Raw genomic sequence first — 27326 nt, forward strand, 5'->3', positions numbered from 1 at the left:
AAACCATGTAAATGTGATAGTAAAATTCCTGTTCAGGACTAGCAGCGTGCAGCCTGCCTTAGGAAGGAACACTTTGATGCTGACTGTGATATACGTGATTCAGTAGCAGTGTAGTGTAGTCAGATATAAAAAAAAAACATTTAACTAAATGCATGGAAAACACTTAGTTGTTAGCTAGATGATCATCTGTCTTAGCTGCCTCAAGGTCCTTGCCATTGGGGTTGTTGACAGAGCTTTTTGTAGACAAATCAAAGTTGACATTCAACTTCCGGAATATTTTGTCAAGACACAGGAAAAAATGAAAAGGAGCTCAAATAAATGCTGAGGAATAAGAGCAAACACGAAACTGGCATGTCACCTACTCATGAAGAAGTAGGGCAGAGGAGTTGTTTATGTCCTGCAAGGGAATCTGTTCTTTCCCCTGGGGTATTCAGGATTCAGCCTTCTCAGTTGTTATGTAATGAAATAGAGAGCATGTCACCCCCCCCCTTTTTATTTCATTAAATCATTGTAACATGGGTTTACAACCATTAATAGAAAAGAAAACAAACTGCAGTAACAGTTCCCATTGTTGTTGTCTTGCAGTATACTTCTGTTTTCTTTAAAAAAAAATCCCTCCAACGTTACGTATGTTGCTCAATTCCTGTCTTCCCTTAAACTTCTCAAATATTATTCTGCATCTATTGTTACCACCAGTTCCATTTATTTCTATGAGATTTTTCCTTTCCTTTTCTAAGTTGTTTTATCTCATTTGTAATGTACAGAGCAGCCTTTACTTTGAGAATAGGTTTTGATATCCATATTCCGTTAATTGCTTTTTTGGCAACCAGTAACATTAAACGTTAAGACCTTACTATTATCTCGGCAGTTCAAATCCTATACCCCAGCACAAAACAACAATTTCCTTAGTTACAACTATTTGATCGCCCAAGATTTCTGTCAAAGTGTTCTGTAGTGAATTTCTAAAATCTACCGACTTGTTATATTCGCAAAAAAACACATTCCCAGTTACCTCTTTTCTTTCCTGTCACACCTCCAACATTTGCTGTTTACCTGAGGTCTGCTGGGGATATAAAAATGTTTATGCAAAAATGTCAGTGCAAAAATCCTAAATCTTCTGGGCTTTGTTACATACCTGGGAGCTTACAAATGTCATCTCATTGTATCTTTTGGCTTTCCATTTTCTTTTTCCAGTCTTTTTAACGTCATTTGAACAATTTTTACAGTTGTCAGGCAGGCTTTTGTATAAATATTTTTTTTAAACAGCAGATTAAATTAGAGCTCTACCAAAGCTGATATTTGACTTATCACTGAACGTGTTGCTTTTTCTTTGCCTGTTCTCTTGTTGTCAGTCCCCAGCAGGGGAAGGCAGTGTATAACTTGCAGTCCACTCATCTGATTAGCCTCAACCTACTTTATTACCTTTCCTTCATAAGTTATTTACACCCAGTATCTTGGTTCCTTTTTTAATTTCATCCAGTAAATGCCAGTTCACTCTTGCCTAGTTTCTATGCCCATACTTGCAGACATACCTAGTAATAAAATTCTCTTTCTTTATTTTGGTGTTGGTTTAGTTATTAGGATATTTTCTGTTACTCTATGAAGAGAATATTCTGTGTTATTGTTGCTTTCCTTGAAGACTACATCCAAACAAACTAATCTTTCTTTATTTCTCTCGAACTATCCACTGTTTCATCATCATTCTTTTCGACTTTGGTTTGTAACCTTTTACTTGAGTTTATATATATGACCCTCAACTGCATAGTTCCAACTCAGGTAACCATAAACCAGCTTGTTCTTTGGGGATAATCAGCATATCCCACTAAACTTTTGTCTTCTTCCCCACCCAAATAAATTCTTTCAACTCTTTTTTTTTTCATCCACAGCTACTTTGTTTGATAAAAATATGCCTGACCTGTAGATAAGACTAATGGGACTAAGTACATTTCAATGCTTATATCTTACTACTTGTATCCATAATAAAGAACTTCCAATTTCCCAATTATCATGTTATATTTTTAGTTTCCTTGCACGTATTATTAGCTGCCATAACAGAAACCTTTTAAAGCCACACATCTAAATACTTCACCTTATGTCACCATGAGTATGGATATTGCTGAACCAGTTCATGCATGGGTACACAATTCACCACTATAGCCTTTCTTTTTAATTTATTTTTTATTTTATTTTATTTAAGTTTGATGACCGGGGAAGTCCACTGGGCCAAGAAGAGCCCATTTTCAGTGGAGGCGCAGGGAGAAAAGCTTTGCAATAATTAAAAGTTATATTTCGCATGTTGCAAAAGGACATAGTTCATACAGCTAATTAAATATTTACAGATAAGCTCCATGGTATTTGCAATTGATCTTTTATCTTGATTTAGTTTATATCTCAAAAAGACTTGTGAAATATTTTGAGACATTTTCAGCACTGAAATATTCTTTTCTGGCTGTATCAATTACAAAATAATATGATCTGTAAATAAAGCTAACTTGAGTATCAAATCAGTTAAATCCTTGAAAATTTGAATCCCTTATTTTCTTTACCAGCACCTCTAAGTACAAACCAAATAACAGTGAGGAAAGAGGACACCTCTACCTGATTCCTCTGTCCAGTCACAACTTTTCAGAGAGGAACCCTTTCACTTTAATTCTTGCCTCCAGTCCTTCCCATGTCCTCCTTATTGACCATATTTTTCTGACATGCTCATAAATCTCAACTGACCGTTTCTATTGATTTTCCTGCATCAAGACACACTAACAGTAGCAGTGTTTTCTTACACTCTTTTTTTTTTTTTCTTGTGGAGTATTTTTTCTTTTAATGTCGTCAAATGTTTGCTTCCCCTACAAAAAGAAAACACATTTCTCCATATCTATCAACTTTGTTAACACAATTGCCATTCTGTTAGCAAATGTAGACATAAACAGTTTATAATCATGGTTTTAAATTGAAATGAGTCTATTATGAAGCTGGATCTGCAGGGCATTTGCCCTCTTTGAGTAACATAGTCACCAAAGTGTTCTGGAACCCCCCCCCCGCCTTTTAAAATGTTAAGTAAGTTCTTCTAAGTCTTTTTTTTTTTACCTTCTTCTTTATAACTTCCACATTTCCACAGGCATATAATCCATTCAGACATTTTTGTGTAGAAATGATAGATTGTACATCACTATTTTTATCTCATCTCTTTCTGTTTTAACTATTAATTGTTGAACCTTGTCTTCTTCTAACGTTGGCATAACTAAGTATTCCATGAGTATTTCCATTTGTGCCTTTTCTTGGTTTCCCCATTCCCCTGCTTTATATAAAATTTCTAAAATGTTTCTAATAGCCCTATAGGATCTCTGAATTTTTTTTTTTTTTTTTTTTTTTGTTATAGGCTCCACACTTTTGGCTACAGTTCTTTATACTTTCTGTTGTCTGTTAATGTACTAACAACTCTGACACTCTAGAGTGGGTTTCAGAGAGTAGTTGTTGAGCAGCAACCTTTCTAACTCATGAATATTATCCAAATAGTCCCTTATTTTCTATTCAGCAAGCTGGAGTTGCTCCTTTTCTTGCCCTGTGTAATTAGCCTTATTCTGCATTACTTTAACCTTTGGCAATCCCTGTAAATAAATCCTATTGCTTCTTTTCCATATTTCTTTCTTTTTTATTTCTACCATGTTTTTAAACTTTGTTTTCATTTTCCCATGTGTTATCTCTTCTGATCTGAAGTCATTTTTATCTTTCCCTTTAACTCTTTAATCATGTCCACTACCCATACTTGAAATTCCTTTCTAACAGGTAAAAGTTAAGATCCAGTATGTCATTGTTCCATCATTATTTTAGTTTTTGTTGGTATATGATCTGATATAGTTACTGCATAATCTCAAAACTTTAAATGAAATACACATGTTCCTGTGAAAATAAGTTCTATCCAATCTAACTAAGTTATTGTATCATAGGGATAATATATAAATTATGTCTGTGCTCCTGCTTTTGAATTTATATCTTCCATAGCAAATGTTGTCATATAATGCTTCATAAGTCTACTTGCTTTTGTTGTCTTTTCTCTTTTAGGTTTCCCCGATTCATCCTCACTATTACAAGTCAGGTTCCAGTCCCACCGGAAAGGGTACGTCTCACATATACTCCTCAAGTTCTATAATAGTAGTTTTAGGTGGAATATAAATACATGCCATCATAATTTTCCTTCTCTGGCACTAACCCCTTACTACCACAAATATACCATTATTGCCCCCCCCCCATATTTTATTACTATTGGAAATACTCCTCTATCAATCAGTATTATTACTCCCCTTTTACTTTTTGCCTGATACTCTTTGATGTGTCCACCCTAAAATCCCTACTTTGTTAAATTTGTGCGCTCATTTCTGTCCAAATGCTTCTCCTGTAACATTGCTATTTGCACCCTATATTTCTTAATGTAATTCAGTACTGTTTGTTTTTTCTCTGTACGTGCAAGGACATTTTCATTCTATGTTAATATCGACAAAGCATCCATTCTTATAAAAATATGTCACTCCCATGTTAAACATGATACTTCTTTTGACTATGTGTTTACAGCTTGTAGCTTACATGCACGCAATAATTTTTGGCAGACCGGATCTTACATGCATTTGCTTTTTATTTCTGCATTATAATTAAGAAAAAGTACTTTATTTCTTTAATATCACTAACATATACGACAGTCACTGATAAAAACTCTGTCACCTGACATTTAAATATATGTGACTACTTTATAGTTTTGCATGCCATTTACATCATGACATTTTTTATACAAATATTAATAAAAACAATTTTTTTTTTTTTTTTACTTATAGTTACTTCATTCCCTTCAGTATGGGGTTTATCCATTAGAGTTCTGTCACCAATTTAACAAACTTCCTGTCATTTTCAGCCATTACATCTTGCAAAACCACATTTGGTGGTCTAAAGTTGATTTAATGGGATTGATGCTTTGCAGTTATTCACTAAATCTAGTATTACTGGTCTTCTTTGTGATCATCTCAACCTTCCAACACTGGTCTATGGTTCAAGTCCATGGTACACCTGATTCTTGTAGTCTGTTCATGGACTTTTTTTTCTGTCACTTAGGTATTTTCCTTTGGGATAATGGAAAAAAATCACTGGCATAATCCCTTTGTGGCCTTTTTCATGGGTTGTTACTAGGCTAACAACCACTAGGGCCTTTATAAGGCTAGCTGTGAATCCCAACTCAGTTTGTACTCATGTAAGTTGAGTGTCTGTTAGGAGGAGGGTATGTTAGTGAGGAAGTATCTAAGGGATTTGTGTGAGGAGATGTTAATTGGAGAACATTTTGCTTACTGACAGCCTGCGTCCATCAGAGACATGTAAATTTAAGATTTCTCATCCAGTGATCAAGGTTTCATTTGAATAGGGTCATGGATGAACTCTACTTCATATGGATGAGGAGCCTACTCCATAGCACAGGGAACCTTTGAGTCACATATCTGTCCCTCCAGCATGTTCTGCTTATGTCAAATCCTTGGATCTTCTGTTTCTAATATGGTTTGTTTTGAGGATGTGCAAAAGATCCATCAGGGCTGGATCTGAGGATGCCTTATAAGTCAGGCATAGATTGCCTATCAGCAGCCTTTAAGATGCTGAGTACAGAGATAGGACCTTTTGGCAATCTGTGTAGGACAGGGTATTCATATCCTGGATTCTTCTGGTGAGGAACCTTTGTGGAAGTTCCAACTTTTACAAGTGTCTTGTTAGGTACATACAAAAGAGGGCATTGTACTCAATGATGGATCTGAGATCTGATAAGAGCTGAGTAGAGTGTTACTTAACTTCCTTGGACCTGAATGCTATACCCTTACCTATAAGTTGGTTGACATAGAACTGTTTTCTTACTATCTTTACTACATGATAGCCAAAGGCAGGCCAGAGTATTGTCCACATACAGTATGTTCCCAGATCCCTAAGTACTGGGTCGACACTTAGGGATGTTTTATTGATGGCAAAATTATCTTGGGTGTACGCTTTCCCAAAGGGAATTATAATGCATTTCTTGGCATCACCCGGGTGAGCCAAAGGCCTTTGACATTAGCTTTGACTTACGAGAAGTAGATGACAAATGAGAGCAGACCCATCTTGGAACCCTGAGGTTACTCCATTGGTAACCAGTTTCTTGGTGGAGGTGGTCTCACCAATTCTGACTTATTGGGTCCTATCTTTGAGCAAGAAGCAATCCAGTAAGTTATGTAGGGATTTATGCCTAGTTTGTTGAGTTTATTAACAGTACCTGAGAGGGGTATTGTATCAAACACCGTGACCAGGTGAAGGTATGCACTATGAAACTGTTTTACTGTTATACATTGCCTTGTTGACCTTCTGAAAGAAATCAACTTGGTTAAGTAGGCACAAACATCCTTTAGCAAGGCCAGACTGGGATGGGTCCAATGTCGGTAGGTTGCAAGTATTCTTGTTGATGATTTCAATGATTTGTTCCATGGCTTTCATATTTGACTCATCAGATTGATGGGCCTGTAGTTCTCAGGGACCGTTGATAGTCCGTCCTTATGAAGAGGGATGGCCATTGGTTTCCTCCACTCACTTAGGTACATAACATGTTTTTAGGTTGTAATTGAAGAGTGCCTCAAGTTGTCCTTATAGGTCATGTTTTAGACTGTTCAGGAGGCAACCAGTGATATTGTTGGGGTCCAGTGAAGCAGTGTTTCTGGCCTTAGTGAGTGCTGCCAGAACCTGATCCCTGTATGCTAGAAGGGATTTCACAGGGGGTAGCCAGGGGAAGTGAGAGGTGAAGTTACAGATGAATTTGTCAGCCAGTAGATTTACTATGTCTCTCTGATCACTGAAGGGGGTGCCATTAACCACCAGTTCAGCACACTGTTGTTTGTTCTTTTTAATGTTCTGGACATATCTGAAGAAGGTTTTGTGATTGCCCATAGTCTAAGAGGCTATCCTGACATCTTAGTTGGCCTTGTTAGACTTAATTAGACTTCTCAGTTTCTTGTTTAGTTGAATCATAAAGCTCTTTTTTTTTTATGGGAGTTGCTCTTTCTGATTTTAGACATGACATTTTTTGTTATATACTCTGAGATTAGGATTCCACCAGTGGGATTGTCTTTGGTGTTTGTTTTAACTAACTTCTTATAGGTACAGTAGCCTTTATGCAGCAATGTATGTGTTTATACGGAGTTTCTGAGAATAATTCTGCATAGATTGCTGTGGTCTTGGGGTTAGGGGTGCCTTGAATTTTGACAAAGTATTACTTAACAGGATGCAGTTTGCCTTAGAATAGTTCCTCACTGATACAGGTTTAGTTGACTTTTCCAAGCTGATTTTTTTTATTTTGATGGCGATAGATGTGTGACTTGACCTCACTGCCGAGGATGCAACTGTGGAGGTGCAACACTTTCCCATGTTGGTGAGTACTAGATCCAGTATATTTAATCCTCTGGTTGGAGTGCGCACTATCTGATCCAGTGTATTCATGTTAATGAAGTCCAGGAAACATTGTGCCTGTGAGTTTGAGGCAGTTTGTTTCCCATCTTATAGAAGGGTAGTTAAAGTCACCCATGAATGGGTATTTGGTTGGATAGTAAGTGCCTCTAATAGGTCTAGGTAAGAGTTGTAAGACTCTTGGGGCATAGATGGTGACCTATAGCTAGCTAGGATGTGGTAAAGAAACTTATCTCAGGTGACTTGCATGCAGATGAACTACATAGGATCATACTATTTGATCACCCTGGTAGTATATTTGTTGTTAATGTAGATCGAGACACCTTCACCTTTAGTCATTGTCAGTAAATTGAGAAGTAGAGTCCCCTACAGCTTACTGGCCCACTCATTGTTGGCTGAACTTTATATCCTCCTTAGTATGTTTTGCATCCCAAAATGTTACTGGTTCTCCAGGAAAAAATATGCTGAAGACAGCTGGATGTAGCAACTTGAAACTCACACCTGCCTCTTGTCATCCCTTATTGTCAGGATAAACTTGCCTTTATTCTGCTTGGTGGACAGCAAATCATTTTCCACAAACACTGTGGTACCTCTGATGTTTTTAATATTTTCCCTTCTTCCACAATTTTGTCAGGATGAGCTATTTCTGCTGGCATGATTACATTTTTACTAATATTGGTCTTGGCTGCTTTCACATGACCATATGTGGAGCATACACAGTATGTGCCCTCACAATTAACGAATCCTGCTGGAAAACACCCATCCAGCAACTTATTCATACTTTCTTAAATGTAATGCAGTCTATCCTTTCCATCATTTCTGATTTAGCAGGAAATCTCAGGTTTTCTCTATGTGTTCAGTCTTCTAACTCTACTATTTTTCAAAACAGTACTCCTTGAGAGCTCACATGTTCTTTCCTTCATTTCAGTCTCTATTTTTAGTTTTATCAGCTCATATGAATAGTTGGTTAAATGTCCTCTATTTTACAGCATTTTTGTCATTTGTGTATATTCCTCTAGTGTTTCATTTTTTTTAAACTCCTCTGAGTACATTTGTTTTTTTCCCTCTAAATTACTGAGAGCCATACTAAAGCTGAAATGTTTTTATGAATTGCTGCAATATTTTTTCAATAAAAAGCTTTTTTCTTCCCTTTTTGGTTGATTTTCTCTTACTTTCATCAAATGTCTTCTTTGCTGGCATCCAGACACTGTATTTGCTAGCCAGTAACAGTTTTTCAGTTTAAACTCTGGAACAACTATAATCAGACTGCTGCTCAGTGCACAGCCATCTTGGAAGACTTAAGACCATGTCGTCCTTGTCAGGTAATTCTTCTTTCCATAGGCCTTCCTCTTCTAAGTGTTTTAGATCATTTGTCTCATGATGTATCTGTGTAGATGGTCATCACGTAGGTTAGATGAGTCAGGATTTTAACAGCCATAGGTTACACAATACTGCATTTGACCCCAACTAAATACCAGTGTTTCTCTTCCCAGGTATCTCACCCCATCATAGAGAGTCAGCAAAAGAAAAGAGGTCTTATCTGTCTTGCAAAATTTAAAAAAAAATCAAAAACTTCCACCAAATCAGGTAAAATGCAGGTTTTACTCCAAGATGTCATAACTAAGATCACTATTGCAGCATTCTTAGCAGAAGGGTTTTCATTGGTGATATTTAGCTGGAGTACCAAAGCTTTATCTTTCTGAGGGTGTACATCTGGATTACTCTTTGCAATTCCACTTTCCTGAGCAGGTCTTCTTGGATGAAGGGGACTCTCTTTTACAAGACTGTCCCTTGGAAAAGGCTGGCTTTGGAGAAATTAGTCAGAACATAATGAGACACGTTGAATGGCAGTCGGTGCAAATATCTGACCTCAGCTCTTGTGCATTGCGTATAAGGATGCATGTATTCATGAGATCCTCAGACTTTCTTGCCACCACCTTGACTTTGCAGATTCCAGTTTTTACCTGAATTTATGTCTCCTGTTTTCCTTCCAGCTCTTGGGGAGCAATTTCTATGGGAGTAAAATTGCAGGGTCTTGGGAACAAAAAGGACAGACTAAAACACACGAGCATAAAAAATGTTTGTGATAATAAATGCTGTCAAATCTCTCAGTCATCTGTGGTCCACTTGGCTATTACAAGTGATTACAGGCAACATAACAGTGATGTGGTACATAAACAGATAGGTGGATCCAGATCTTACCGCTGTGCAGATTAGCCTGGGATATAGCAGTTCAGCACAGTCTCACTGTACATGTATCCGATATCCTGTCAGAGCAAAATATAGCAGCAGACAAGCTGAACAGGACCAGGACAGACCGTCATGAATGGAAAATGAATCAAGGATCTTCCAAGATTTGATCCATTTCTGGAGAACACTTTGGGTAGATCATTTCCATACACAACAACAACAAGAAAAAAAATGTCAAAATTCTGATCCAGGATTCCTTCCAGAGAGGCCCGGAAAACAGGTACATTTTCATTTTCTTGGACAGGAATGTTCCTGTATGCCTGTCCAGTATTTCCACTGGTATCTAGGATCATTCTGAATATTTAGGACTCTCCAAAGATCATTGTGGTGACTTCCTTCTAGAACTAGCATTACCGAAGATAATTACTACAGGCTTCCCCACAGACTGGACCTACTCACAAAAGATAGGGGTTGTCTGATACACACCAACTTGAAGCATGTTCAATTAACTGCCTGCCTGATAGACTTCAGTACCTTTTAGGCATCTATTTCCTGAGAACATGCAGCAGATGTTAATGGAGGCACAGAAACCTGCTAGGAAATCATACATTCCTTAATGGAAAAGATTTCTAGTTGGTGTCAAGACAAAAACCACGACACTTTGAATGCTATTATTTTTCTGATTCTACTATATTTGTCTGTTATTATCCTGTGGCCATTCATAGTCCTCTGTTAAGGTCAATTTATTGGGTATTTCAGCATATCTATCCATGGATTCTCCCTTTTCAATGCATTTCCTTATCAAAATGTTTTTGAAAGGGGTTTTGCATACTTGTCCACCTAGAAAACCAGTGGCTCCTCCTTGGGATCTTAGCCTTGGTTTGAAAAAATTGTCTTGATCCATTTGAACTAGCTCATCATGCTGATTTGAGGTTCATAACATGGAAAAGAGCTTTATTGATTACTCTTCTACAAGAAGAATGTCTGAGCTGCAAGTTCTCAGGGTGGGTCAGCCTTAACTCATTTTCTACAAAGATAAGGTTTCCTTGAGAACTACTCTATCTTTTATGCTTAAAGCAGCATCCGAGTTTACTTTGTGCCAAGCTATCCACCTCCCTGTCTTCTTTCCAGAATCTGAAAATAAAGGAGAAAACATTTTTCACATTCTGGATATCACAGGCAACTTATATATTATCTTGACAGAATTAAAACCAGAAACTCTAATCAGTTATTCATTTATGAAGATAAAAAGAAGGACAACCTTTGTGAAAGCATGGTGTTGTCACAAGCTTTTTCCTATTGTTATACCTAATACAAAAAGAAAATTCCATTTACGGTCAAAGCTTACTCTACCAGGGCCCTGGCTTCATCAGTGACTTTTTTTGGAAAGGGGTGGACTCGAAGTATTCTATTAGCAGCAATTTTGTCCTCACTAGATACTTTTACAAAACACTACAGACTAGGTTCCATTTCAAGGTCTAGAGCAGGTATTGCTAGGACCAATCTCCAAAGCCTCTCCTTCTCCCACTCTTTCCAAGGTTTGATATTCTACTTAATATAGCTTAGGTTTACTGCAGCAGTGATCTAATGATGAGCATAGTACAGTTGTGTAATTAAACTTAGCATAACAGTAGATATTCAAATAATCACTGCTGCAATTGCTGCTCCGTCTCTCCACCCCACCTGATTTTTTTGTGCTTTTGTTTGCCAGGGTGAGGACAGTGATTTTTATATGCCTAGCATTGACCACTTTCAGGGCTCTAATCTGTCTAAGTTGGCATAAAAGCTTTGAAGGGCTTGGCTCCTAGATCATTGAATTTCCCCCTGCCTAGCTTTAGCTTTCAGCAGTGTAGGCATGTAGAAGGCTACCCTTAAGCTTTAGAAGCTGGCCAACTGTTCTATCCAAGGTTGGATATAATCCATATAGCTTAAACTTCTTCAGCAGTGATCCATTTGAATATCTTCTGTTATGCTAATGTTGCTTACTCAAGTGTGCTTTCTTTTGCTGGGTTACTGGACTCATTTTTCAGGAAGAGCTGTGTAATCCTGGAGGATCGCAGAGGGGGAGACACTGCACATACATGTTGAGAGGACTCATCTGAAGTTATTTGGGTATCTAGTGAGGGTATCCTGTGGATGCCACATCTGGGAAGTGTACCAGGCATGGGCTACTTGGAGTAGACCCCAAAGTAGACCCAGAACATGTCAGAGAGAGTAGATTGCTTATCTTTTATGTGAACACCTGGGGATGTTGGAGGCAGAGCTGGAGACTGCTGCTGGGACGAGGAAGTCTAATCTGTCCTCACACACTGCTGTCACTTCAACCTCATCTTGAGAATGGGTGTAGGAAATGGCTGGCTGAGTGGATGATGCCAAGCATGGGTTACTTGGTGGAGACCTCAGAACAGACCCATGACATGCCACAAAGAGGAAGACAGTATATTGCTCATCTTTAATGAGAACACTTGGGAATACAGTTTATAGGGCTAGGGAGAGCTGCTGAGGGAAAGGAATCTAATCTGCCCTCACATCTCACTATCGCTGCAACCCTTGTCAGGACAAAATGTGTAAGAAATGGCTGGCTGTTTTTTGTTTTTACTAAGAACCTTTTCAGGTGATTATTTTCCCTTAGCTGTACATTAGCATAGATTATATTTTCCTTCGAGTTAAATTCTGAATAGATTTGTAAATTAATTGTTCAAGTTTTCATGTATACAAGTCATTTTATGTATTGTTTTTCTATCTGTATCTGCTGTATCTGTATAAACTATGGCTTGTTTGTCCATCCATTCAGATATGCATTGAAAGTTCACAGTGCTTTTTATTTAACACATTTTAAATCAAAACAAGTACTATGATTTGCTTCACATCATGTGTATCTTAGGTAAATGTAGATCATATTTAATTTGCATGTGAAAGAAGTGCAGCAACTTATTACTTGATTTTGTAATTTCAGATCCTATTTATTATTGGCAACAAACGTCAGATGATGTGACTGTAACAGTTCGGCTTCCTGAGGGGATAGCAAAGGAAGATATTATGTTTGAGTTAACACCTGGTCACATACGTGTTGGTTTAAAAGGGCAGTTATCTTTGATGGAAGGACAGTTGCATGCCAGTGTTGATCATGAAAGCAGTACATGGATTTTGAAAGATGGCAAAAGGCAAGCTTTTTCACTTTTCCTATTATCTGCATTTTTCTTTGGAAATTATTTTTTTTCAAGGTGATCAGTTGCCTTTCAGACTGTCAATGCTTTTGCCTGGAAATTTGTTTGGTGAACATTTTGTATTAATACCCAATCACTTTTCAGAAATAAGACCGATACTACAAGCTTGTTGTGAATTAGCTTGATGTCCTTCAAGGATGCATCTGCAGTCATAACATATGGGTTGTCCTGCCTCAGGTAGCCCTTCGGTTGGCCGGATTCCAAAGTCTGACTCTGACCTCGGCTGATGTCGCACTTTCCCCGACGTCAGAGCATCTGGGGTATAAAAGCATCAGCCGACGCCATTTTCCCCAGTCTTTCTTGCCGCGCGGTGCCCGAAGCAGAAGCTGTTCGCAAGTGCCGGTCGGTCAGATCCAGTGAATTCAGCTACCGAAGACTTCGAAAAAGCTAAGTACCCCGTTGGGGACTCTTTCTTGCCTCAGCTGATGTCAGACAAAATTAATAATTGTTTAACTTGTGGGAAACAAATACCTCATAAGGATTTCCATTCCTACTGCCTTCCTTGCTTAGGCCCAGACCACGACGTATCGGCCTGTTCAGCCTGTGCTTCCTTCAACCGACGAACTCTTAGACGTCGGTCGGAGTTTGCAGAGGAATGTTTTGGGGCCAATTTTGCATATAAAATGCCATCGGAGACTCCGACTTCACATTTAGTGAAAAAACGGAAGGACCAGGACCGACACTCGCGGCCCGCGGTTTTGGCTGAAACCCTGGTAAAGCCTACCGCGAGTGTGTCGGTTTCGGCCGAAACCGAGTCCTCGGAGATTCCTTCTACCGAAACCATTCAACCGACCACCGTGGCCCGGGAGGCCCCGGCTGAGTCGGCTACCGAACTACCTACCGAAACCAGTGTCCAGGAAATGTCCGACACTATACCTTTGGACATTTCTAGTCCTGCACGTGGGGCAGCTAGGCCTCCTGCTTCCATGTCCATTAAGGCCTTTTCTAGGGATAAAGCTGCTAAACTTTCTAAAGCTTTGCCTCCCAAGACTACCTCCCAGAGGCCTACCTCTAGTTCACAGATCCTCAGCCTTGCAGAGGACCTTATTTCTTTAATTAGGGGTTCACAATCTCACCCAGACAGGGCCTCTCAACCTCCACCAGACAAAAGGCCCAGGACTGACCCCTCTGACCCACACTCTTCAGATGAGTCCACGGATGGCTCTGAGTTGTCAGACCACCAGGAGGAGGCTTATTCGCCCTATGAGGATTCTGATGCTGAAGAATCTATTCCTTCGGCCTCCCCTCCTGAAGAGTTTTCCTTTGGTGAGACTCTACACTCCATGAGAGAGCATTTTCAATGGCAAGGTCAGGAATTCTCTGATTCTAGAAAAAGATTAAGGACCTTTTTACATCTGCCTCAACATAGGCCCTTAGCTATACCTCCTGTTCTGAATGTAATTGATGATGTGTACAATGATGTCAGTACAGCACCTGATACTCTCCCTCCGGCCCCTGCCAAGCCTGATAGATACTACAGGGTCCTGGATTCCCATTACCATCTGTTTAAAGCACATTCTGCAGACCCAGAAACTATTTCTCAGGGCCCTAAAGGGATTGCAGCTGCCACAGCCAAAAATCCTCTACCCTCTGAAAGAGAGTCTAGAGCTTTAGAGAGATGGTGAAAGAAGGTATATACTTCTGCAACTCTTTCTGTCAGGGCATTAAATTGTCAATTTCATATGATACAGTACCAAGAGTATTTATTAGATGAACTGAATAAGAAACTTTCATCTCCTGAACCCCTTGACCGTAAATCCCTGCAGGATTTGGTACACAACTCACAGCAGGTTAGTAATCATTTCTTAAAATGTGGCTATGATGCATTGGAGGCTTCATTTAGATCACCTATGACTGGGGCAGTCATTCGTAGGCATGCCTGGCTGAAGGAACAGTCTCTGCCAGACCATGTTAAAGCTAAACTCCTGGATTCTCCAATGGAGAAACAAAATTTATTTGGCTCCTCTGCTCAGGAGGTTTTAAAAAAGTTTGAAGAACAGGCAAAATCTGTGCAAACAGTTAAGGATTTCCTGCAAGTACAGCCACCTAGATTCAGCAGAAACTGGCCAACGAAGAATTGGTCCTTTCCAGATTCGGACAGAGCCCAGAGAGGCAGGAACAGACGCCCTAGAGGCAGAGGCCAATCGAAGAGCTCCTACAGAGGCCGTCAGTGGCAGCCTGCCAACCAGAGAAGTAGTGCAACAACAGCAACAACAACTACTACACCAGGACAAGCTCAATGACTTTACTCTGATTCCGCCTACCAGGGATCAACTGGAAGCACCCTTGGGCGGAAAGCTGGCTTTATTCTCAAAAAACTGGCATTATATTACAAGGGACACGTGGACACTGCAAATAATAGACAAAGGATACAGGTTCCACTTCCACACTTTGCCGAAAAGACACGGAATGCCAAACCTACCACCAAATCAGAGGCCAGAGGCTTTAAGGCAGATCAACAACTTGCTTCAAATGAAAGCTATAGAAAAGGTACCACTTTCAGAACAAGGCCAAGGATTTTACTCAAGACTATTCCTTGTACCAAGAAAAGAAAATCAATGAAGGCCTATTCTTGACCTGTCCGCACTAAATACTTATCTCATTGTCCCAAAATTCAAGATGCTGACCCTACAGCAACTTCTTCCCATGTTGGGCAAGGAGTCTTGGCTGGTGACTCTAGATCTCAAGGAGGCATACCTGCACGTCCCTATTCGACCAAGTTGCAGAAGACACCTCAGATTTCTTGCAGGATCAGAGCATTATCAATTCTCAGCATTGCCCTTTGGCTTATCTACTGCGCCCAGAGTATTCACAAAATGCCTGGCATCAGTAATGGCACACTGCAGACTTCAGGGGATTCAGATCTACCCATACCTGGACGACTGCCTTATACAAGCGGACAACAAGAAAAATTTGATAAAGGACTTGGCTTATGCCATCCACCTGCTAGAGGCCTTGGGATACACAGTCAACATCCAAAAGTCAAGACTTGTGCCATCCCAAAGAATAACCTTTTTGGGTGCAGATCTGGACACAACCACCCAAATGGCTTATCTCACAGAAGAAAAACAAAAACAACTTCCAGATTACTTCATGATGCTGACAGGACAAACTCAGCTTACTGCAAGGAAAATCCTGCAGGCCCTGGGTTACATGGCATCCTGCATAATTCTGATACCACAGGCCAGGCTGCATATGAGAAAATTACAATGGTACCTCAGGAGTGTATGGTCTCAACACAGTCACAGTCTAGAAGCTTTGATACCAATCATTCCTTGCCTTCAAAAGGAATTTCTGTGGTGGGCTCAGGCCTGCCAGTCCAACAGAGGGTTGCCTTTCAACAAACCAAAAACAAAACAAACCATCACCACGGACGCTTCAGACCAAGGATGGGGAGCACACATGGAGGGCAAATGTATCCAAGGCCTATGGTCTCAAGGTCAGCTACGCATGCACATAAACCAAAAGGAAATGCTGGCAGTGATGCATGCAATCGAGGCTTTCAAACCTTTCCTCCATCAAGGCCACCTGCTAATAAGGACAGACAACACCACGGTCATGTGGTACATAAACAAGCAGGGGGGCACACACTCCTACCCTCTCTGCCGACTGGCTATGAATCTATGGGAACTATGCCTGAACCTCAATATCCAACTACAGTCCCAGTTCGTGCCAGGAAAAGAGAATACACTGGCAGACAGCTTAAGCAGAACTACCATGGATGCACACGAATGGATGCTGCACCCAGACATCTTCCAACTCATAGCAAAGGAATGGGGAATGCCGGAGATAGATCTGTTCGCCTCCCCTCTCAACCACCAACTGAAGACATTCTGCTCAAGGACATACCACCCACAAGCTTGGAGGGTGGAATCTCTCTCTTTCAGCTGGAAAGCCCTAAAAGTATATGCCTTCCCACCTCTCCCATTAATGTACAAGGTTCTACTGAAGATCAGGGAGGAGCAGCCAAGAGTGATTCTGATAGCTCCAGACTGGCCAAGGCAACACTGGTACCCATTATTGAGAAGCCTGTCTCGGGCAAAGCCATGGCCTCTCCCCCTATGGCCTCTTCGTCTGACGCAGAACAATTTCAAGATTATGCATCCCAACTTGAAAACATTGCAGCTAACTGCCTGGAAAATTCCTTAAATCCCAAACAAGATGCCTTATCACAGAGAGTGAGGGACATCATCTTGGAAGCTCGCAGGCCGTCCACAAGGAAGACATACTCAGCTAAATGGAAAAGATTTCTCATTTGTAACACATCAAAAGGCTCAGATGTGACAGTGGCAAGCATGACACATATTCTGGAATACTTAGCAGAATTGTTCCACAATGGCCTGTCCTATTCTTCCATTAAGATTCATGCCTCAGCAATTTCAGCAGAATACAATGTGGATCCACCTATCTTCTCACACCCTCTCCTCAGGCAATTTATGAGAGGGATCAAAAATATTAAACCTCCAAGAAAACCCCCTCTACCCACCTGGGATCTCAACTTTGTGTTGGAGAAACTAACACTACCTCCATTTGAACCAGCAGCATCAGCGGATCTACAGTTTCTGTCTTGGAAAACTGCATTCCTTCTGGCAATAACTTCAGCAAGAAGAGTATCTGAGTTACAAGCATTAATGGCAGTACAGCCATTTCTTATCTTCCATCAGGACAGAGTTTCACTAAGAACCAATCCTACTTTTATGCCAAAGGTAGTATCTAGGGTATCCTTGAACCAAGCTATTCACTTGCCTACATTCTTCCCAAATCCACAGAATAGAGGGGAAAAACTTCTGCACACCCTGGATATACACAGACAACTACGCTACTACTTGGACAGAACTAAAACTAGCAGAAGAACTGACCAACTATTTGTAGCATATGCTACTGGGGTGCAAGGAAAAGCAATTTCCAAACAGACAATTTCAAAATGGATAGGAAATTGCATTCGATTTTGTTACTCCTTTCATGGAAAGACAGTTCCTGAAAACATCAGGCCTCATTCCACAAGGGCCCCGGCCACCACTACAGCCTTCCTACGAGGGGTGGCTACCAAGGACATTTTAGAAGCTGCTACTTGGAGCTCCGTGCATACATTTGCCAAACATTACAATCTACCTTTATACTCCAGATCCCGAGCAGGTTTTGCTACTGCAGTCCTGCAGGGGATATTAACTACACCATCCTTTTCTTAGTTCCTCCTCCCCCAGATTGGCTATGGTATTCTACCCATATGTTATGACTGCAGATGCATCCTTGAAGGACATAGTACAGTTTTGTACCTACCATAAATGTAGATGTCCGATAGGTATGCATCTGCAGTCAGATTTACCCTCCCTCCTACCCCTCAGTGGTATTCCCAGGGTACTTACCCCTCTTTTAGCTAGCTGGGGGAATCTATTATGGTGTATTTGTTTGTATATACATGTATATTATTTTATAAGTTTGCAAATGTTTGGAACCTTTTTTGCATTTATCCAAATTTAGCCTTCCTAGAGGGCACCTGGCATCTGGGGCAAGAAAAACTGAGGAAAATGGCGTCGGCTGATGCTTTTATACCCCAGACGCTCTGACGTTGGGGAAAGTGCGACATCAGCCGAGGCCAGACCCAGACTTTGGAATCCGGCCGACCGAAGGCTGCCTGAGGCAGGACAACCCATATGTTATGACTGCAGATGCATACCTATCGGACATCTACATTTATGGTAGGTACAAAACTGTACTTTGTTTGTAGCTTATGTATTTACCTGCATCAGTGTATAGTAATTTGACATCCTGTCCAGAATTTAGTTTGTCTTCCTCATGTTCTTTTTACTGTTGGGATAGACTCTGGTACCCCCACAACTCTGTTAAGTAAGTGAATGAATGAACAGCTTGTAGATGCTTATATATCTATATCTGTTTATCTCTAAATGTGTATATGTATGTGAGTGTGCATGTATATATATATATATATATATATATGTGTGTGTGTGTGTGTGTGTGTGTGTATCTATACGTATCTATAGGGTCTGTATCATGTGATCGAAGAATCTCTTCTTCGAACACATAATCAACACATATACAGCGAACGCTGTAAACCGCGAACAGTCACATCCTCAAATTTTTTCCTTGGGGAAACAATTCAGTTAGCCGTTATTGGGAATTGTCCTTGTCTTCAATGTAGAGCAATCTCAGAGTTGGTATATTTAGTTAGGGGGGGGGGTGACGCCCCCTACTTAATTCGTGTTTTAAAATTTGTTTTTTATTTTACGGCCACATTAATTTTTTCCCCAAGGAAAAAAAAATCGAGGACGTGGCCATTCGCAGTTTACAGCATTTGCTGTATATGTGTCATTTGTTGTGTTTGAAGAAGAGATTCTTCGATCACATAATATAGACCTGAATCTATCTATATCTGTGTATATATTTATATATATATATATATATATATATATATATATATATATATATATATATATATATATATATATATATATATATGTGTGTGTGTGTGTGTGTGTATATATATATATATATATATATATGTGTGTGTGTGTGTGTGTGTGTGTGTGTGTGTCTACTTCAGAAGACTGACAAACCAAAAGACTGAATCCCAAAAGACTGAAAATTCAAAATACTGAACACATTTGTAATGCAGGTGGCAAGCCCCCCTGCACCCCTCATGTGGGGGGGCTGCGTCCCAACACCCCCTGCTAACTATATATACCAACTCCAAGATCACACAACAGTGGAGAAGGGGCAAATTCCATCATTCAGCATTTTGAATTTTCAGTCTTTTAAGATTCAGTCTTTTGTTTTTTCAGTCTTCTGAAGTGTAATTGAAGAGCAAAGTTATCACTTCACTAAAATAATATATATTTATGTTTATATGTGTGCATATTTATCTGTGTGTGTGTATTCATATATACCATGTAATTTAAGAGTAAAATTATCAGTTCACTAACGTAAAAATTCACAATCCCATGGCTGAAGAACAGTGTGAAACACAGTGTAGAATATTTTTGTAGTTTAACCTACTTAATTAAATGTGACTTATTAATATTTTTGATATCTGCTGTTATTTTATAGGAGATGTTTTGTTTTCCACCTGGGCTGTACCTGCTGTGGGTCAGCATTAATGAGTGCACTACCCATGATGGATAAAAATAAATTATTGGTATACTCCAAAAGAGAGAAAAATACATAAAAAGCTGGTTAGAAAAGTGTATTTTTTCACCTAGTCCCACTAGCTGCATGCAACTTCAAGAAACAAAGCTGCTAAAATCATAGGGACACCAAAATAAAGATACTAAAGGCTATTAATAATTTGCTAAAAGGTGTGAATACTACATCGGTAGATGTTAATAGATAAACACTGGTGTGTCAGGTCTGAATTAGCTTTGCAGCTGTCTCTTACACAGCTCATTCTCCCCTTCCACTTGTCCCAGACTTCTTTGAACAAAATCATGTGCATTCTCTGTCTTTGAAAAGTCACTGTCTGCAGCGGGTCATGGTCAAATGGGCCCCTAGACAGGGTAATGGACCACCCTCTTCCCTGCAGCCATTCCAGTGATACATTAATTCTCTCTCCAGTTACCATTAACACTGTCCAACCCTGTCAACGTGCATACTGTTTTATTCTTATCTTTTACAATAATTATAGATATTTGGATTTAATTTAAAACTTGTAGTTCAAATTTCTCAGCACAGACACTAATAGTCATTTTTTATTAAATATAAAGTACAAAACAGTCTCTTCTCAGCACATTACAATACTCACAGTTACAAGAGTAAATTATAAATATAAAATCAATAAGATATGATGTCATCCTTTTCATTCTTCCTCAGTTATGTTTTATGGATCCACTAATCGGATCCAACTCAGACGCATACTTCAGATTTTGGATCCAACTCTCAAGCTCTTGCCTTCTACCTGTAATGCCCTACTCCATCCCTGTTGCCTTAGATCTCATTAGCCGCCTTCACTAACAGATGCAGGTACTACTCTCAAGTGATTTAGCTAGGTTTTTTTGACTGTGAGTTAAATGTTTTTCTCTCTTTTCCTAAACAAGTAACTCATTTCTTTCTGTTCTCCTCCCTCTAGTTATTGCTGGTTGTTAGGGACCTTTTTCTTATTCTTTTTTCTTCCTTTTTATCTGTACTATTTATACAGTACTTCTTTCCAGTTACCGTTGTTGGTATTTCTCTTTTTACTGTAAGGTATTTCTACTTCTACAGTAGTTGATAGTTTTTTTCTATTATACATTTGTTGCTTTAAAAAATACTGTTAATTTCTTTACCTCCTGTGTTTGCCATCCTCTTTGAGCTATGTTGGGCAAGCCTACAGGGTTTAAAAAATGCACTTCTTGTGGCTTAAGATCTCAAACTCTGATGCCCACAAGGAGTGTATTTATTGTCTTGGGGCCTAACATTTAGACACGGCATGCAGGATATGTGCCACTCTGAATCTTAGGGCCCTGGTGGATAGATGAAACAAACTAATCTTAAAGGGTCTTCTATCGCCTTCTTCCACTCCAGGGGCTCAAACTCCCTTTAAATCAAGTAAGTCTCCTCCTCAAGAGCACCACAAGCGTTCTTCTTAGATGTCTCCTCGGACTTCATCAGAGCCGCCGGGCAAGACCATCAGATCTGATCTCCCTAGATCTGAAGACGTCTCATCAGTCAGATCCAAAGCATTTGGATTCTAAGGCTTTGGCTCCAACAATGATCATTGTTGCTACACCAGTCCCTCCCTCCCTCAGATCCTAATTCATCAGATCCAAAGCTGAGTACTTCCTTTAGGAGTACCACACCAGAATATGTCATTAAGCTAATCTCTCTCACCTTGTCTGCTGAGCTTCTCCAGACACCAAAGATGCATTCCAGGCCCCCATCCACCACTTCCTGTAGGTCCTCCAGAAGCAGATGTGGATAGGATGATGCAAAACCTTCTCAGAGCTCAGATCCTGATGAGAGTCTTCCAAGCTCCATCCCCTATCAGATCTGTGAGTATACCCATCACATCTAAGACTGTTATTTCTCCTTCTCTGATCTGTCTAGTGGTTTTGGGGCCCCATGATCCAAGATCCCTGAGAGGTTCGGTGTTGGATTGTAGGAAGATTTCCTCCTCCACTCCAGCTGTTTCCTGACTTGTTCTGGTCTGGCACCCTCGGATCAGAATGGGCCTTGGAGCCAAAGTATTGGTGTCAGATCCGAGGGGGTAGTCTGGGCTCCAGTGCTGTCATACATATCCCTTCCCCTTTAAACTTCGGCCCTGGACAGTTTGGATCGGATCCTCACCTCAAGGCTCAGATCTGGGGATGACCTAGATCTGAATTGTTCAGAAACTTCAGCTCCAAGGAGGGGGTTTGGGGTTTCTGCCACTCCCTAGGCCTTTGAGGTGGTGGTGGAAAGGGATTTTTCTCTTCAGAGAGAACGGTCTTCCCTTGATGTCCTTCAAGGATGCATCTGCAGTCCTTACAAATGGGTTGTCCTGTCGTCAGGCAGCCCTTCGGTCGGCTGGATTCCAAAGTCTGGGTCTGGCCTCGGCTGGTGTCGCACTTCACCCGACGTCATCTCTGCTGGTCTTCGGGTATAAAGGCATCAGCCAACGCCATTTTCCTCAGTCTTTCTTGCCGCGTGGCGCCCGAAGCAGAAGCTGTTCGCAAGTGCCGGTCGGTCAGATCCAGAGATTACTACTACCGAATATTACTTCGAAGACTTCTAAAAAGCTAAGTACCCCATTGGGGACTCTTTCTTGCCTCAGCCAATGTCAGAAAAAGTGAATAACTGTTTAACTTGTGGGAAACAAATACCTCATAAAGATTTCCACTCTTACTGCTTACCTTGTTTAGGCCCAGACCACGACGTAGCAGCTTGTTTAGCCTGTGCTTCCTTCAACCGACGAATGCTTAGGCGTCGGTCGGAGTTTGCTGAACAGTTTTTCGGCTCAGATTTTGCGTACATTATGCCGTCGGATCCTCCGACTACTCAAATTGTTAAGAAATGCAAAGAAAAGGACCGACACTCGCGGTCCGCGGTTTCGGCCGAAACCACGGTTAAGCAAACCGCGAGTGTCTCGGTTTCGGCCGAAACCGAGCAAACGGTTCAACCTGCAGCCGAATCCATGACTACTACCGAGGCCCCTTCTACCCTAGTTGAATCGGCCTCTGAAGTTTTGCCTACTAATGTGGTTTCTCTAGAATTATCGGACACCATCCCTTTGGATGTCTCTACCCCAGCACGTGGTGCTGCTAGGCCTCCTGCAGCCATGTCTATAAAGGCCTTTGCCAGGGCTAAAGCAGCCAAAACTGCTAAGTCTGTGCCTGTTAAGCCTCCCTCTCACAGGCCCAGTTCCAGTTCCCAAATGCTTACTCTGGCAGAGGATCTCATCTCTTTAATAAGGGGATCCCAATCTTACCCAGACAGGGCCTCTCAACCTCCAGAAAAGAGACCTAGAGCAGAGCCCCCTGAGCCAGTGTCCTCAGATGACTCTTCTGATGATACAGACAATACAGACCATCCAGAGGCTCCTTTTTCTACTTATGAAGATTCCGATGCTGAAGAATGTATTCCTTCTGCCTCTCCACCAGAGGAATTTTCCTTTGGGGAAACCTTACATGCCATGAGAGAGGAATTCCAATGGCAGGGACAAGATTTCTCAGATTCAAGAAAAAGACCCAGGACCTTTTTACACTTACCGCAACATAGGCCCTTAGCTATACCTCCAGTTCTTCCTGTTGTGGATGATGCATTTAATGATGCTTGCACTGCCCCTGATACTTTACCTCCAGCCCCTGCTAAGCCCGATAGGTTTTACAGGGTACCGGACACTCATCACCACTTATACAAGGCTCCTCTTGCAGATCCTGAGACTATCTCCCAGGGGCCTAAGGCAGTTGCTTCGACCTCAGCGAAAAACCCTCTCCCTTCTGAAAGGGAATCCAGGTCCTTAGAGAGATGGGGTAAAAAAGTGTACACCTCTGCTACTCTTTCAGCTAGAGCTTTGAACTGTCAGTTTCATATGATCCAATACCAAGAGTTTATGCTTGATCAGTTAACTAAGAAACTGTCCTCTGATGATTCCTTAGATAAGAAATATGTTCTAGAAATGGTGAATAACATTCAGCAGGTTAGTAACCATTCTTTAAAATGTGGCTATGATGCACTGGAGGCTTCATTTAGATCAGCCATGACTGGCACAGTTATAAGAAGGCATGCATGGTTGAAAGAACAGGTCTTGCCGGATCATGTTAAAGCAAAGCTATTAGATGCTCCTATGGATAAGGTCAGTCTATTTGGTTCTCCTGCCCAACAAGTAATGAAGAAAATGGAAGAGAAGGCAAAATCTGTACAAACAGTTAAAGATTTCTTACAGGTTCAGCCCCCAAGGTTTAGCAGGAACTGGCCTTCCAAATATTGGTCCTTTCCAGACTCCTCTAAATCTCAGAGAGGCAGGAATAGACGTTCCAGAGGCAGAAATCAATCCAGAGGAGGTGCCTACAGGGGACGCCAGTGGCAAGGCAATAACCAACGAGGCACAGATACAACCACTACCACTGCAACAGGACAATCACAGTGACTTGGCTCTGACACCGCCTACCAGGGAACAAATAGCAGCACCCTTAGGCGGAAAGTTAGCCTTATTTTCAAAAAACTGGCACTATATCACAAGAGACAAGTGGATTTTGCAAACTATAGACCACGGCTACAGGTTTCATTTCCACACCTTACCAGTAAAAAGAGGAATGGCAAACCTACCATCAAATCAAAAGACAGAAGCTCTAAAACAAATAGCTCAATTAACAAAGATGAGAGCTGTGGAAAGGGTACCACCTACAGAACAGGGCAAGGGATTTTACTCCAGACTCTTCCTAGTACCAAGAAAAGAGAAAAGTTGGAGACCTATTCTCGACCTGTCCGCTTTAAACACATTCATCATTGTTCCAAAATTCAAAATGCTGACCCTACAGCAACTTCTTCCCATGCTGGGCAAGGAGTGTTGGCTGGTAACTCTAGATCTCAAGGAGGCATACCTGCACGTCCCCATACGACCAAAATGCAGAAGATATCTCAGATTTCTTGCAGGATCAGAGCATTATCAATTCTCAGCATTGCCCTTTGGCTTATCTACTGCACCCAGAGTGTTCACGAAATGCCTGGCATCAGTAATCGCTCATTGCAGGCTTCAGGGAATCCAAATTTATCCATACCTGGATGACTGCCTGATACAAGCGGACAACAAAAGCAAGCTGACACAAGACTTACAAAGAGTCATTTGCTTACTACAAGCCCTGGGATACACAGTCAATCTAAAAAAGTCAAGACTGATACCATCCCAAACAATAACATTCTTGGGTGCAGAATTGGACACAGTAAGACAGATGGCATTCCTAACTGCAGAAAAACAAGAACAACTTCCCCTTTACTTCTTGGCATTAACAAAACAGAACAAACTAACAGCAAGGAAAGTACTGCAGGCCTTGGGTTTCATGGCATCCTGCATAATCCTGGTTCCCCATGCCAAACTGCATATGAGAAAGCTACAGTGGTACCTAAAGAATTTATGGTCTCAACACAGGCACAGCTTAGAAACCGAAATACCACTAATCCCATGCCTGAAACAAGAGTTCCTATGGTGGGCTCAGGCATGCCAGTCAAACCCAGGTTTGTCCTTCCACAACATTCAAACAAGCCAAACCATCACAACGGACGCCTCAGACCTCGGTTGGGGGGCCCACATGCTGGACAAGTGCATTCAAGGCTTATGGACTCCAGATCAGCTGCACCTGCACATAAATCAAAAAGAAATGCTGGCAGTAAAACTAGCAATCCAGAATTTCAGACCATTCCTCAAAGAAGGCCAATTGATGATAAGGACAGACAACACCACAGTCATGTGGTACATCAACAAACAGGGAGGCACTCATTCATACCCCTATGCCGAATGGCTCTGGACCTATGGAATATGGCTCTGAGCTACAACATTCAGTTACAGGCAATATTTGTACCGGGAAAAGAAAACATCCTAGCAGACATGTTAAGCAGAACTACCTCGGATGCTCACGAATGGATGCTACACCCGGACATCTTCAAGGCCATCACAAAGAAATGGGGAATGCCACAAACAGACCTATTCGCATCCCCACTCAATCACCAGCTCAAGAAATTCTGCACAAGGACATACCACCCACTTGCTTGGAAGGTAGACTCTCTATCCTTCAGTTGGAAAGGCCTGACAGCATATGCATTCCCACCTCTTCCTTTGATGCACAAGGTACTACTGAAAATCAAAGAGGAACGTCCAAGGATAATTCTGATAGCTCCAAATTGGCCAAGACAACATTGGTATCCATTGCTGAGGAGCATGTCTCGGGGGGGAAACGTGGACACTACCCCTGATTCCTTTGATGTTAACTCAGAGCGACTACAACATCCTGCATCCAAACCTGAAAACTCTGCAACTGACTGCCTGGAACATTACATAAGAGCAACTAACTCAGATTTATCCCAAAGGGTTAAAGACATTATCCTTGAGGCCCGCAGACCTTCAACAAGAAGGAACTATGCAGGAAAATGGAAAAGGTTTGTCATTTGGAGTACTGAAAGAGGGAAAGATGTGTCAAAGATAGATATTGCCAACATCCTGGAGTATTTGGCAGAGCTTCTCCATACAGGCCTGTCCTATTCCTCCATCAAGATACATGCATCAGCTATTTCTGCAGAATACAGCTTCGATCCCCCTGTCTTTTCACATCCTCTACTCAGGCAGTTCCTGAGAGGAATTAAGAATGTAAAACCTCCTAGGAAACCACCATTACCAGCATGGGACTTGAACTTTGTGCTAGAAAAATTGACACTCCCTCCATTCAACCAGCAGCAACAGCAGATCTTCAACACCTATCCTGGAAAACTGCTTTCCTACTGGCAATTACTTCAGCAAGAAGGGTTTCGGAACTACAGGCTTTAATGGCAGTACAACCCTTCCTAATCTTCCATTAAGATAGAGTGTCCATGAGAACTAATCCTACATTTATGCCTAAGGTGGTATCCAGAGTGTCTCTAAACCAGGCAATCCACCTACCTACCTTCTTTCCCAATCCACAGAACAGGGGAAAGACTGCTGCATACCTTGGATGTACATAGACAGTTGCGCTACTACCTGGACAGAACCAAGGGCAATAGAAAAACTGACCAGCTTCTAGTAGCTTATGCAACAGGAAGGGAAGGAAAAGCAATTTCCAAACAGACAATCTCCAAGTGGATAGGAAATTGCATAAGATTCTGTTACTCCTACCATGGAAAGCAAATTCCACAGAACATAAGGCCTCATTCTACAAGGGCTACAGCCACTACCACAGCTTTCTTACGAGGAGTGGCTACCAAGGACATTATTGAGGCTGCTACTTGGACCTCCGTGCATACATTTGCCAAGCATTATAACTTACCTCTATACTCTAGATCCCGAGCAGGGTTTGCCAC

General features: G+C 41.1%; 1 protein-coding gene across 1 annotated transcript in view; it reads left to right on the forward strand.

Moving 5' to 3' along the window:
• Window positions 1-27326, forward strand: part of NUDCD1 (NudC domain containing 1) — a 1696974-nt gene that overhangs the window by 995399 nt on the left and 674249 nt on the right. Inside the window, exon 6 of the mRNA XM_044065757.1 lies at window positions 12599-12806. Within this exon, the coding sequence (XP_043921692.1) occupies window positions 12599-12806 (208 nt within the window). The remainder of the gene's footprint in view (window positions 1-12598; window positions 12807-27326) is intronic.

Source organism: Protopterus annectens, chromosome 3.part0 (genome assembly GCF_019279795.1).
Source record: "Protopterus annectens isolate FY-2018-M chromosome 3.part0, PAN1.0, whole genome shotgun sequence".
Classification (NCBI taxonomy): Eukaryota; Metazoa; Chordata; order Ceratodontiformes; family Protopteridae; genus Protopterus; species Protopterus annectens.